Genomic DNA, 13,340 nt, shown 5'->3' with positions numbered 1-13,340 from the left:
GCTGCCTTCCGAAGTGCCAGCATCTCATATGGGCACAGTTCGAGTCCCCACTGCTCCATTTCCAATCCAGCTTCCTGCTAATGTACCTGGGAAAGCAACAGAGGGTGGCACAAATGTTTTGGCCTCTGCCACCATGTGGGAGACTGGAAGCAGCTCCTGGCTCCCGGCTTCAGCCTAGCCCAGACCTGGTCTTTGCAGCCATTTAGGGATTAAACCAGCAAATGGAAGATATCTCTGTCTCACCTTTTCTCTCTCTATAACTCTGCCTTTCAAATAAATAAACGAATCTTAAGGAAAAAAAAAAAAAAAAGTCAAGCTACCTTGTCCACAGCAAATTAGAGGGAAAGACAGAGACAGAGAGACATAATTTTCCACCTGCTGGTTCACTCCACAGATGACTGCAATGGCCAGCGGCCAGGCCAAAACCAGGAGCCAGGACCTTTTTCTGGGTCCCCTACATGGGTGGCAGGGGCCCAAGCACTTGGGCCATCTTCTGCTGCTTTTCCTAGGCCATGAGCAGGGAACTGTGTCAAAAGTGGAACAACCTGGGGCCAGCACTGTGGCTTAGCATGTAAAGCCTGCAGTGCCGGCAACCCATGTGGGCACCGGTTCGAGACCTGGCTGCTCCACTTCCGATCCAACTCTCTGCTATGGCCTGGGAAACAAGCAGAGAAGATGGCCCAAATCCTTAGGCCCCTGCACCTGTGTGGGGAGACCTGGAAGAAGCCTCTGGCTCCTGGTTTCAGATCAGCCCAGTTCCCGCCATTATGGCCACTTGGGGAATGAACCAGCAGATGGAAGACCATTCACTCATTCATTCTTTCATTCTCTCTCTGCCTCTGCCTCTCTGTAACTCTGTCTTTCAAATAAATAAATAAGTTAAAAAAAAAAAAAAGTGTAGCAGCCGGAACACATACTAGTGTCCATAAGGGATGCTGGTGCCACAGGTGGTGGCTTTACCTGCTACACCACAACGCCAGCCCAGTTTAATCTGCTTTCTAAGATAACTTCATAAATGTTATTTGATAAAAGAAAGAAATCAAAACTTTCAGAGGAGATAAGCTGTATGTCTACCAGAAGTCGTGGACTTCAGTTTTACTTTGGACTTCATCTCAGTGATCTGTTTCTGTAAATGCTGCCAGCTAGGCGGACTCTGGGGTTGGAATCTTCCATAAACATTTGGCTTAAGACACAGCAGAGGAAAAGAAATCTGGGTCTTAAAAAATACAATATTCCCTGTCCAAAGATCAGCAGTGAAAACACTCCACTGCACCGGTCGTGTGGGCCCTTGCAGAAGTGCAGGTCCCACCTCTGGGAGGGTGATCCTGCCCGCCTGCTTTCCCACAGACACACGACACTCGTGGGTTTGCTGATCAATGGGCTTTTGAAACCCTGGGCCAAAACTCAAGCTCCAGGATGTGCCACAGAGGTCCGAGGAACCCTCAGGCAGTTTAGGGACTGTACACCAGTAGGGAACTACTGCAGCTGAGGTGCAGTTCAGGGCAGTGGACGGTGCCTGGAGGCAGGGCAGGAGCAGAGCAGGAGCAGAGTGCAGTGCTGGGTTTCTACTGTACTTCTGAAAGGGTGTAGTACGCTCTTTCAAATAAAACATATCTGGGGGACCTGTTGTGGTGTAGGGGGTTAAGCAGCTGCCTGTGACACCAGCATCCCACATGAGTTCTGGGTTTGAGTCCTGACTGCTCCACTTCTGATCCAGCTCCCTGCTAATGTGCCAGGGAAAGCAGCGGAAGATGGCCCAGGTGCCTGGGAGACCTGGATGGAGTTTCAGGCTCCTGGCTGTGGCCTGGTCCAGCCCAGGTTGTTGCAATCATTTAGAGAGCGAACTAGAGGATGAAAGATCTCTCTCTTTCTCTCTCTCTCTCTGTAACTCTTTCAAATAAATAAATATTTAAAACAAAAAACCTGGGGCCAGTGCCGTGGCTCACTTGGTTAATCCTCCACCTGTGGCACGGGCATCCCATATGGGCGCCGGGTTCTAGTCCCAGTTACTCCTCTTTCAGTCTAGCTCTCTGCTGTGGCTGGGGAAGGCAGTGGAGGACGGCCCAAGTGCTTGGGCCCCTGCACCCGCAAAGGAGACCAGGAGGAAGCACCTGGCTCCTGGCTTTGGATTGGCTCAGCGCACCAGCCGTAGCGGCCATTTGGGAGGTGAACCAACGGAAGGAAGACCTTTCTCACTGTCTCTCTCACTGTCTAGAAACTCTACCTGTCAAATAAAAAAACAAAAACTCATGTTTGGAAAATCACTATGAAATATACCTAAAAAGCAAAAATGTTAGCAGGGTTGCAGTGGCAGCTCCTGAGGCAGACCTCCTGGGGCTCAGCATGAAAACTGGACCCAGAGCACAGCCAGCGGGAAATGCTTTGACCAGGACTAGACGTTGTCCCTGGGCTTCCCGCGTCACAGTCTCTGCCCTCGCCTTGCTTCTCTGCCTCCTTCCCAGGCTCACATCACTGATCTCTGGTGCTGCCATCTCCTACCTGATTTCTACATGTAACTACACCAAAGCAAGTCACTGAGTAAAAAAAAAAAAAAAAAAAAACCTCAAACATATGCAGCCATAAAGTGAGAAAGAATCACCTGGAATACTTATGACCACAACATAACCTCGTCAGCAGTGGAGTATTGAAGAAAAAAAGTCTGCTACGGTATTTGGTAACTCACCCCTACTTTTGAACAGTGGATTAGGGGTGGGTGCTTGGCACAGCAGTTAAACTGCTGCTTGGGGGATGCCTGTAGCCTGCACAGAGGTGCCTGGGACTCATCCTGGCTTTGCTCTTGAATTCAGCTTCCTACCAAAGTGCACCCTGGAAGGCCACAGGCGATGACTCAAGCACACGGGTCCCTGCCCCCAATGTGGGGGACCGGGACGGAACCCCCAGCTCCCAGGCATTAGGGAGTGAACCAGGGGATGGAAGGTTTGTCTCTCTATCAGGAGGAAAAAGGAAGTACATTAAACCCAAAATTGAAAAGGATCTACATTTGTTCAAATCAAAGTGGATTTGCTGATTGGTAGCAAAATTATTCATATAAAGACATTTTGCTGAGGAAATCAGAAATAGCAACTTCCTCTGGTTCATTTTCCAAAGTTCATTTTTATACCAATTGCAATTATCAAATAGAGAAAAAAAAAAAAACCCTCTACCCTATAATTTTACTTCACATGATTTTTTTTTTTTTTTTTGAAAGGCAGAGTTAAAGAGAGAGATCTTCCATCTGCTGGTTCATTCCCCAAATGGCTACAACAGCTGGAGCTGGGCCAATCTGAAGCCAGGAGTCAAGAGCTCCCTCCTAAGGACTTGGGCCATCCTCCGCTGCTTTCCCAGGTGCATTAGCAGGGAGCTGGATCAGAAGTGGAGCAGCAGGACTTGAACTGGCACCCATATGGGATACTCGTGTCCCAGGTGGTAGCTTTAATCACTACATCACAATGCCAGCTTTCACGTGAATTTATATAAAAGCTCTATTACACTTTAGAAATTTATCCAAATTCTAGGCAGTTATCCAAAAAGTAGAAATATAAGAATCCTATAAAACTATAAGGTTCTTCTTCTTTTTTTTTTTTTTTTTTTTTTTTTTTTTAGATTTATTTATTTATTTGAAAGAGTTACACAGAGAGAGGAGAGGCAGAGAGAGATGTCTTTCACCCGCTGGTGCACTCCTCAATTGGCTGCAACAGCCGGAGCTGCACAGATCCAAAGCCGCGCCGATCCGAAGCCAGGAGCCAGGAGCTTCCTCCAGGTCTCCCACGCGGGTTCAGAGGCACAATGACCTGGGCCATCCTCCACTGCTTTCCCAGGCCACATCAGAGAGCTGGATCAGAAGTGAAGCAGCTGGGTCTCGAACCGGTGCCGATACAGGATGCCGGCACTCCAGGCCAGGGTGTTAACCCGCTGCGTCACAGCGCCGGCCCCTATAAGGCTTTTCTTAAGCAGAAATGCATTTTAAGTTTTGTTCTTTTTATAAATCTTTTTGAACCTTAAGTACTACAGGTAGATTTGATTATTTTACTTAAAGTACATACAATTAAAGTAGCCTTACCATTTTATATTCCAAACCAGGGCGAAGATAAACAGAAAAAGACCCCTGAACTTTGGTTTACGTTTGGAGTGAGGATAAGGTCCGAAGTGCAGTGCCACCTACAGTGCCACTGGAGGGAGGGGCAGAGATGAGGCCACCACAAAGGCAGAGAGCAGGATGCAGGCAGCAAGGGGAGGAGGCGGGCGCCCTGGTGTGGTCCCCCAGACACTAGCGAAGACCACAGTCAGAGATCAGCCACTCTGAACCCACGTAGGTGGAGAAGCAGCCGGACAGGCAGGGCGGGTAAGGAAAACACAAACCCGGCATCTTTACCTGTAGGAGGAGCTCCTGCAGCTGGGCCCGCTTCTGTTTTATCCGCTCTATCCGCCTTTGCTTCTCTATCTGTAAAGGTTACAAAACACAGACCCGGGGAGAGCATAAAGGACTGCTCACTTTTCACGTCCCTATTTCTGACACAGCAAGAATTTTCCTTAGAGAAACGCAACCCATTTTACCCATCTTTAGGGACGTGGATTTGGGATGAGAAAGCAGGCACCCCAGTAGAAATATGGCAACTGTCTTTAGAAATGAAATTCAAGTGTTCGCTGAACACTTGGCTGGTAGTACCTGTTGCCGTTATCACTCACGTTCTAGTCAAAGCAGCCAGCACTCAGCTCATGCGGTCACACTACCCCAGGAATGAGGCAAGATCTCGCCGATCGTGGCCTACTTGAGCCCCCAATGAGTGGGACTGCTAACCTCGTCACCACACATGTGCAACACAAAGTCCTGTGTGCAGTGAGAAACACGCATGGCACACTTCCCAGCTGGAAGCAACTAGCGTTCTTTCTCTATTCTACAATGACCTAGAAAGCAACCAGAAGGGGTCTGAAGTTCCTTGCAGTTGATGTCTTTCCTGAGCAGACGTCAAAGCCTTCTGTCAAGTAAAATCTACAGGAGGTCATTGGTTTCGACTGAGCTCCTGCACCAGGCCCAAAAGACCCCACCACAGTGGAGTCCCTGGCGCTAACGTCTGGGCACTGAGCCCAGACCACAGCGTTACTTTGACTCTCGGGGAGACCAGAAGAGGGGGAGGTAAGAGCTGCCCTGGACAGGCCGGTTCCAGTGGGCCTGACAGGGCCCCTGTGCTTCCCGTGAGAAGGGCCGACCCACACCGCTCTGCCTTGCATCTCTTCAGCCCTGTTTTGCCCGTACGGCCAGCCTGCTCTGCCAGCTCACCACAGCAGTTACTGTGTTTTACAGAACAGGGTGCTGCCCAACCCTGGAATCCCCAGGGGGAAAAAAAATTCCAATTCAAATCTTAACTAAATTTGCTGAAATTCTGTCTTTTGAGATATCAAATAACATCTTTTTGGGGGTCTACCCCCCAGATTGCTTCTTACTTGTTCCCCACCTACTTAGGAACTTCTGCCCATGCTCCCCCTCACCACCTTAACACCAAGCTTCACTGTGAAATCTCAGGCTGTCCACCCTTGAAGAACATCGTGCGGGAGTTCATCCAGGCCAAGCCTCCACCCGCCCACATCCAGCCAGGCCAAGCCGCACTGTCCCTGCCTCTAACCCCACTGACACTGCCCTAACCCCGACCAGCCACTGGCTTCCTCCCTGCCCCTTCTCTTTCCCCATCTCCCTTTAACTTCACCTCCAGCCCACACTGAGACACGTCCTGTAAAACATCCTATTACCAACCGTTTCCCAACATTACGGCATCAGGGCCACCCTGCCCAGCACTGAAAATCTGACCCTTCTCCACGCCCACTCTCGGCCAGACATGGCCTGGGCTGTCAAGGCCTGTCCTACACCACCCAGCGCCTCCCCTTCTCCATGGGCACCCTCCACTCCTGCCCCTCCCTCGTGACCCGGCACAGGGGTTACTCCCCTGTAGCCTCTTTCCTAGGAGTAACCACACTCTGGGAACTCTCGGACACTCCTCTCTAAAAGCACAGCGACAGGTCCTGGGGTGGAACCTGGGGCTGAGCACGAGGTGCACAATGACGGATCTTCACCTGCTGAGCCTCTGGATTCAGCAGAACGTTACTGATACGAAAGTTATGTTCAAATTCTACTATGTTAGGAGGAATAAAAAGAAGGGCCTTGTCACTCCAGTGTGTGAATAACGTTATTCTACAACTTTCGATGAGAGCCTGGCTTCTCCCCGGGGAAAGGGAATGAGAAAGACCAAAAAAAAAAAAAAAAAAAAAAAAAAAAGTCAACCTTAATTATCTCTAAAACCCAAATTTAAGCTTAGTTTACTCCAATTCACGACAATAAACAGATTTAGAAACAATATGTCAGGGGACATGCTCACTTAGGGATGAATTTCTACAATGGGCAAGGTTAGCAGAACTAAAGATGTTTTGCCCACATTACTCCAAAGTTCCTTTACGTTGAACACTGTCCATCCTGATAAAGACACAAATGAAATACCATTCTGTTGCTACTGATTTCAGAGCCAAGGGTGAAAGGTTAGCTTTCACAGCTACCTTTAGAGGAACACAGAAATAAACATGCGGCTTGATCCTTTTCTTCTGATCCACACAGCAAGCCTTTCATAAAATTAAGGTGGTATTTCTAGTACACAGTTCACCAAAATTAGTAGAGTACTCAGAATTAGAATAAAAAAAAAAAAGACCTTCTCTAAGAAACAGCAAGAATCACTTTAAGTCATTTAACTTTCCTATCCCTTAGTGTCATCACTGACAAGACTGCTGAGTATACTGCTACTGTTCCTTCCAGTTCCGAATTCTAAAGTGAGAGTCCATTGGAAAAATGATGTCATATTTAAGAACTGCGACTATTTCAATTTTATGTGATTATATGTCTAAACTAAAATGTATCCGATGTAAAATAATGCAAGCAATCACCCACAAACAGGCGGGGGCCTGCTCGCTCACCTCCAGGTTCTGACACTCCTGGGCAGAGTTGGTGGGCAGCCCGAGCCACTTAATTTCTTTTTTTTCCTTTGAAATTATGTTCATCGCCATTAGCACATTTAAAGCATCATAAACTCTTCGCCTAATGTTCTTCTGATCGTAAGCCTGCTAAAAAACATTTTTATTGAGTGATAAATGTTATGGTTAAAATACAGTCACATGATATCAACATATTAAATTAATAATATTCAGATACTTTTTTTTTTTTTTTTGGACAGGTAGAGTTACAGACAGTGAGAGAGAGAGAGACAGAGAGAAAGGTCTTCCTTCCGTTGGTTCATCCCCCAAATGGCTGCTACAGGCCAGCGCGCTGCGCCGATCTGAAGCCAGGAGCCAGGTGCTTCCTCCTGGTCTCCCATGTGGGTGCAGGCACCCAAGCACTTGGGCCATCCTCCACTGCCTTCCCAGGCCACAGCAGAGAGCTGGACTGGAAGAGGATCAACCGGGACACAACCAGTGCCCATATGGGATGCCGGCACTGCAGGCAGAGGATTAACCAAGTGAGCCACAGCGCCGACCCCGATATTCTGATACTTTCAAAGTGCGGAAAGAGCTCTAACCCTAAGGATTATGTTAGCAGTAGATCTGTATTATAAAGTACTAAAGGGATTTCTTCAGGTGGAAGAAGATCATCTAAGATGGGAGCTTGCAGATGGGGGACAGAATGAAGACCCATTGGCCAGGTAAGCATGAGAGCAAATCTCAATTATTACTGCACAGAATAGATGACCAGGATGGCAGTCACCACGGCTCAGGAATGAACATCCCTTGCATTTCCTGACTATTGGAAGAACTCGAAGAAGGCCAGAAAGCAGGAGGAGGTGTCACAGTCACCTGGGGTCTAGAGGGTGACGGAGACATGACACTTGCAAGATGGACAGGGATGATAACTGGGCCTCCAAGAACAGTGTACGAAAACCAGAAACCAGAGGTACAGCCTTAAAATACAATGCGCACCTGAATACCCAGAAGCACCCCTCTTTGTATGATTTTAACAAAAATTAACATGAACATCAAGGTGCCTGCAGAGAACTGGAGCTCCCTGAGCCGCCAATCAGAGGGCACAGCCACGGGCTCTGCCGCCCCTGTTTGGTTTAAGCAGTCTTCATTTCCCCCAGTAGTAAATTTTCTAGATTCATCCTGTAGGCCTCAAAGTACTGGGAAGGAAGTTCCCACTCAAAGGCAGTTTATCTAAAGATACTGTGAATGATACTCATTCTCTGTGCATTTATGTTCTGCTATACCATCACCCTGTCAAGTGTAAAAAAAAAATTACTGCTGTATAAAATAAAGACCATGCCTAGGGGGTCTAGCACATACAAAGAATACACAGGCCAAGAGTTTACGTATCGGAAAGGGGCAGAGGTAGGCAGTGTTCTGTTTTTGGGAGGGTTGCAGCCTTTTAAAAAGGCAAGAATACAGGTTTCAAGTCCCAGGTGCAATGTACCTCATGTGGCCCTCCACGGACCAGAGGAGAGCTGGTCATGCAGCTTGCCCAGAGTAAGGACTTGTATGGAAACCGAACTACAGTGCACCAGGCCCAAGCTTTAGTTCGGCTCATCTTTTAAAATTAGTTTTGGTAGCAAGACTTTCTTTTTTCTTTTTTGACAGGCAGAGTGGACAGTGAGAGAGAGACAGAGAGAAAGGTCTTCCTTTGCCGTTGGCTGCTGCGGCTGGCACACCGCGCCTATCCAAAGGCAGGAGCCAGGTGCTTCTCCTGGTCTCACATGGGGTGCAGGGCCCAAGCACTTGGGCCATCCTCCACTGCCCTCCCGGGCCACAGCAGAGAGCTGGCCTGGAAGAGGGGCAACCGGGACAGATCTGGTGCCCCGACCGGGACTAGAACCCAGTGTGCCGGTGCCGCAAGGCGGAGGATTAGCCTACTGAGCCGCGGCACCGGCTGCAAGACTTTCTTAATGAAAAAACCATGCTGATGTAGAAGAGTACTTCAAAAAGTTACTGGAGAAGCCAGAATTGCAAGGTTAAGTTGATCTTGGTGCAAAGGGAAACCCATCAGTTTGAAGGGTCATCCAAAGTTCAGAGGGCTGGGTGTCTGCTCCCTGGGGAGACCTGGACTGAGTGTCAAGCCCCACCCTTCCCCTTGGGAGTAGACTAGCAGATAGGAGCTTTCTCTCAAATAAATAAAATCTTCAAAATAGAATTATTTATTTTATTTGAAAGTCAGAGTTACAGAGAGAGAGAGAGAGAGAGGTCTTCCATCTGCTGGTTCACTCCCCAACTGGCCACAATGGCCAAAATGGTGCTGATCCAAACCCAGGAGCCAGAAGCTTCTTCTGGGTCTCCCAGGCAGGCGCAGAGACCCAAGAACTTGGATCATCTTCTGCTACTTTCCCAGGCCATAGCAGGGAGCTGGATAGGAAGTGGAGCAGCTGGGACTCAAACCAGTGCCCATATGGGATGCCAGCACTGCAGTCAGCAGCTTTAACACCTACACCACAGCACCGGCCCCAATAAATAAACCTAAAAAAAAAAAAAAAAAAATCCATGGATGGGCCAGTGTTCTGATGCAGTGGGTTAAGCCACCTGTAACACCGGCATCACATATGGGCACCAGTTCGAGTAGTCCTGGCTGTTCGATTTCCATGCTAATAAGCCCAGGAAAGCAGCAGAAGATGGTCTAAGTGCTTGGTGCCCCCTGCACCCACGTAGGAGACCTGGATGAAGCTCCTGGGTCCTGTGTGGCCCAGTTCCAGATGTTGCGACAATTTGGGGAATGAACTAGTGGATGGAAGCTTTCTTCCTCTCTAACTCTGCTTCTCAAAATAAATCTTTTCCTAAAAATTCATGAAAATACATATTATGGAAAAACTACATAGGGATTTCCAAAAAATTTTACACCAAAACAAATCGATCTTTTAATTTCAGATTCTATGGACTTTTTGATCCCATACTATAAATATTTATATTAAGACCTCAAATAATTAGTTGTTACTATTTAATATTTCTGGGAAGAACATATGATTACATTTAAATGAGATGTGGACTGGAGACAGCGCTGTGGCGCAGCAGGTAAAAGCCCCTTACTCCAGTGCTGGCATGCCATATGGGTGCTGGTTCGAGTCCTAGTTACTCTACTTCTGATCCAGCTCCCTGTTTAAGTGCTTTGGAAAGCAACAGAGGATGGCCCAAGTACTTGGACTCCTGCACCCATGTGGAAGACCCAGAAGAGACTCCTGGCTCCTAGCTCCTGGCTCCTGGCTCGGGCTTGGCTCAGTCTGGCCATTGTGGCCATTTGGGGAGTGAACCAGCGAATGGAAGACACCCCCCCGCTCTGTAACTCTGCCTTTCAGATAAATAAATAAATCTTAAAATAAATGAAAAAAACTTAAAGATAAAAAAAATTAAGATGTGGACTGCTCTGTAGTCACAAAAAGCAGATCAGTACTTGCTTGGAGATGGAAGCAGAGGGAAGGAGGGAGTCAAAGGCACACAGAGCCTCGGGGTGAAGGAAGTGCTCTGTCAGCTGAGATGCTGACTTTGAGGGTGCAAAACTCATCAATTTTATACCTGAATACATCTGTGTAAGCAACCTGTTCATCAACGAGGAAACAAGAATTCAACTGCACACTTAAGACACGTATGTTTTCCTTTCCCAATTTTATCTCAACTGAGAAACATGAGGATGACTTCCATGCACTAAAAAGGAACAGTCTTTGGGGCTGGTGGTGTGGTACAGCAGGTTAAGCCACCACTGCAATGCCAACATCTCATATGGGCACTGGTTTGTGTCTTAGCTGCTCCAATTCTTATTTATTTATTTATTTTACACAAACCAGAGCCCATATGGGATGCCAGCACAACAAGGCCTCCAGGCCAGGCTGGGCTCTTTTTTTTTTTTTTTTTTTTTAAGATTTTATTGATTTATTTGAGAAGTAGAGTTATAGACAAAGATGGGGAAAGACAGAGAGAAAGGTCTTTCACACCCACTGGTTCACTCCCCAAATGGCTGCAACAGCTGGAGCTGAGCCAATCCAAAGCCAGGAGCCAGGAGCTTCTTCAGAGTCTCCCACGCAGGTGTAAGGGCCCAAGTATGTGGGCCATCTTCACTGCTTTCCCAAACCATCAACAGAAAGCTGGATCAGAAGATTACTGCTCCACTTCTGATCCAGCTCCCTAATAACGGCCTGAGAAAGCAGCAGGAGATGGCCCAAATCCTTAGAGCCCTAGACCAGGAAGAAGCTCCCGGCTCTGGTTTCAGCCTGGCTTAATCCTGACTGGTACAGCCATCTGGAGAGTGAACCAGTGGATGGAAGCTCACTCACTTGCTTGATCTCGCTCGCTCTCTCCCCGCCTCATTCTAACTCTGCCTTTTACATAAATACATAAATCTTAAAAGAAAATTTATCCTGTGCATACCTACAGAATTTCTGGGATGATTTATTTAAGAAACTATTAACAATTTTTTAAAAAATTATATACTCTTATATAACTGAAATTTTAATAATTATACTCCTATATTAACAATTAAAAATAAAACTGCTATTGACTTAGACATTAAAGAAACAGTAAGATTCAAAAATATATATTGGCCAGCGCCGCGGCTCACTACGCTAATCCTCCACCTGTGGCGCCGGCACCCCGGGTTCTAGTCCCAGTTGGGGCGCTGGATTCTGTCCCAGTTGCTCCTTTTCCAGTCCAGCTCTCTGCTGTGGCCCGGGAAGGCAGTGGAGGATGGCCCAAGTACTTGGGCCCTGCACCTGCATGGTAGACCAGGAGGAAGCACCTGGGTCTTGGCTTCGGATCGGCACAGCGCCGGCTATAGTGGCCATTTGGGGGGTGAACCAACAGAAGGAAGAACTTTCTGTCTCTCTAACTCTGCCTGTCAAAAAAAAAAAAAAATACACATACACACACACACACATATACACACACATATATATAAAGCCACTGGACAAATGACTACTTGTAAAAATATGCTTCTTCAATAGCCTCCCAAATTGCATCCATTTTTGTTTAAGTAAAAATTCCTTCCACAACTTTTACAACAAACATCCCCCACTAGATAGTACAAAACCCTCAAAGTCAAGGGGAAGGTGAAGACTCTGTTGCTCATCTCAATCTCAAATCGTGACACAGAGAAATCAAAAAGGTAAATTGCAGCATCGCTCATCGTCATCAAGGTCAAGTTCATTATTTACTTACCGAATCAGCTGCCAAATGGTTATTTGAATTGGTGAACTCTGACACCAGCTCATCAGCTACCTCATTATACGATGTTGTACCTTTCCGCTGAACTTTCTCACACACTTTCATTGAGAAATGTCTCAAGCCTTTTCCATTTTTATCTCCTTTTTTACTCCGTTTACTAGAAGAAGAAAAAAGATCTACTTCATTACTCATTAGACTTCCTTTACAAAATTCTACAAGATCATGCAAGATACTGATTTGTGCTTTGAGAGGTCATGATTTAAACCGAGAAGAGTGAAGTTCTTTTTCCCCCCCAAGTTTATTTGTTTATTCAAAAGGCACAGGGTGAGAGAGGGAGAAAGAGAGAGAGAAATAGAGATGTTCCATCCATAGGTTCTCTCCCTCAATGCCCTGAACAGCTAGGGCTGGGCCAAGCCAAAGCTACGAGCCAGGAATACCATCATGGTCTCCAATGTGGGTAGCAGGACCTTGAGCACTTGAGCCATCTCAGGGTAGGCATCCGCAGTAAGCTAGATAGGAAGCAGAAGCAGAGGTGGAAGTCCATCCCAGATAGTTTGATAAGGAATGTGGGTGTCCCGAGCAGTCGCATATCCTGCTGCACATATCCTGCTGCCTGTGCCGAGTAAAATGTTTTTAAACTTCTATGTTCTTAAGGCTATTAGCACCAAGCATTGTTACAGGCACTAGGAATATATATCAGTGAAGAAAGACAAAATGCCTAGCCTTGTAGAGCTTATGTACCAGGTAATAGTCATCTTTTTGTATCTATATATTATAGTTTTCCCCATGAACTTCAATTATCACTATTTCGCTTTATTTCCCTATTCAATTTTTTCTACTGAATTTTTTATCAGCTGTAATTAGTATTAATATTGGACCTAAGTCTTTAAGTATGCCAAACATGGCTAACTTAATCACCAAAATTTTCTGGGGCTCCAGACAGGTAATTCCAACATAAGAAGGTAAATGCCAAATTAAAGTTGTTCACAGCGTTCTACAGGAAATGGAAGAAGGACTTTCCCCGCAATGTGGAGGAAGGAGACCTGCTGAATGGGGGTCCTGAACAAGGAGTGAGTCAGGTGAAGGGGTCAGACTCCTGGCCAGGGAACCTGCCCCCCACCCACTCACAGAAAAAAAGCCAGGGGAAGGAAGTCAGGAAGGCTCTCCAGGCAGGAGAG

The 13,340-nt window shown here is 46.9% G+C and overlaps 1 protein-coding gene across 50 annotated transcripts in view; it reads right to left on the bottom strand.

Annotated features, from left to right (window-relative positions):
* TFDP2 (transcription factor Dp-2) overlaps nucleotides 1-13,340 on the bottom strand; it is a 192,620-nt gene that overhangs the window by 10,701 nt on the left and 168,579 nt on the right. For 26 of the 50 annotated variants that reach the window (XM_070072693.1, XM_070072695.1, XM_070072700.1 and 23 more), the window contains 3 exons: nucleotides 12,157-12,319; nucleotides 6,955-7,098; nucleotides 4,373-4,441 (listed from right to left, as the gene is read on the bottom strand). In XM_070072693.1, the coding sequence (XP_069928794.1) occupies nucleotides 4,373-4,441; nucleotides 6,955-7,098; nucleotides 12,157-12,319 (376 nt within the window). Of the gene's footprint in view, nucleotides 1-4,372; nucleotides 4,442-6,954; nucleotides 7,102-12,156; nucleotides 12,320-13,340 lie in introns of all 50 variants that reach the window. The other 24 variants (XM_070072710.1, XM_070072691.1, XM_051859014.2 and 21 more) reach the window with 1 other exon arrangement.

The sequence above is a fragment of the Oryctolagus cuniculus genome, chromosome 4 (genome assembly GCF_964237555.1).
Source record: "Oryctolagus cuniculus chromosome 4, mOryCun1.1, whole genome shotgun sequence".
NCBI lineage: Eukaryota > Metazoa > Chordata > Mammalia > Lagomorpha > Leporidae > Oryctolagus > Oryctolagus cuniculus.
Note: the sequence above shows the minus strand (reverse complement) of the source record. Positions and strands in the feature narration are given on the sequence as shown.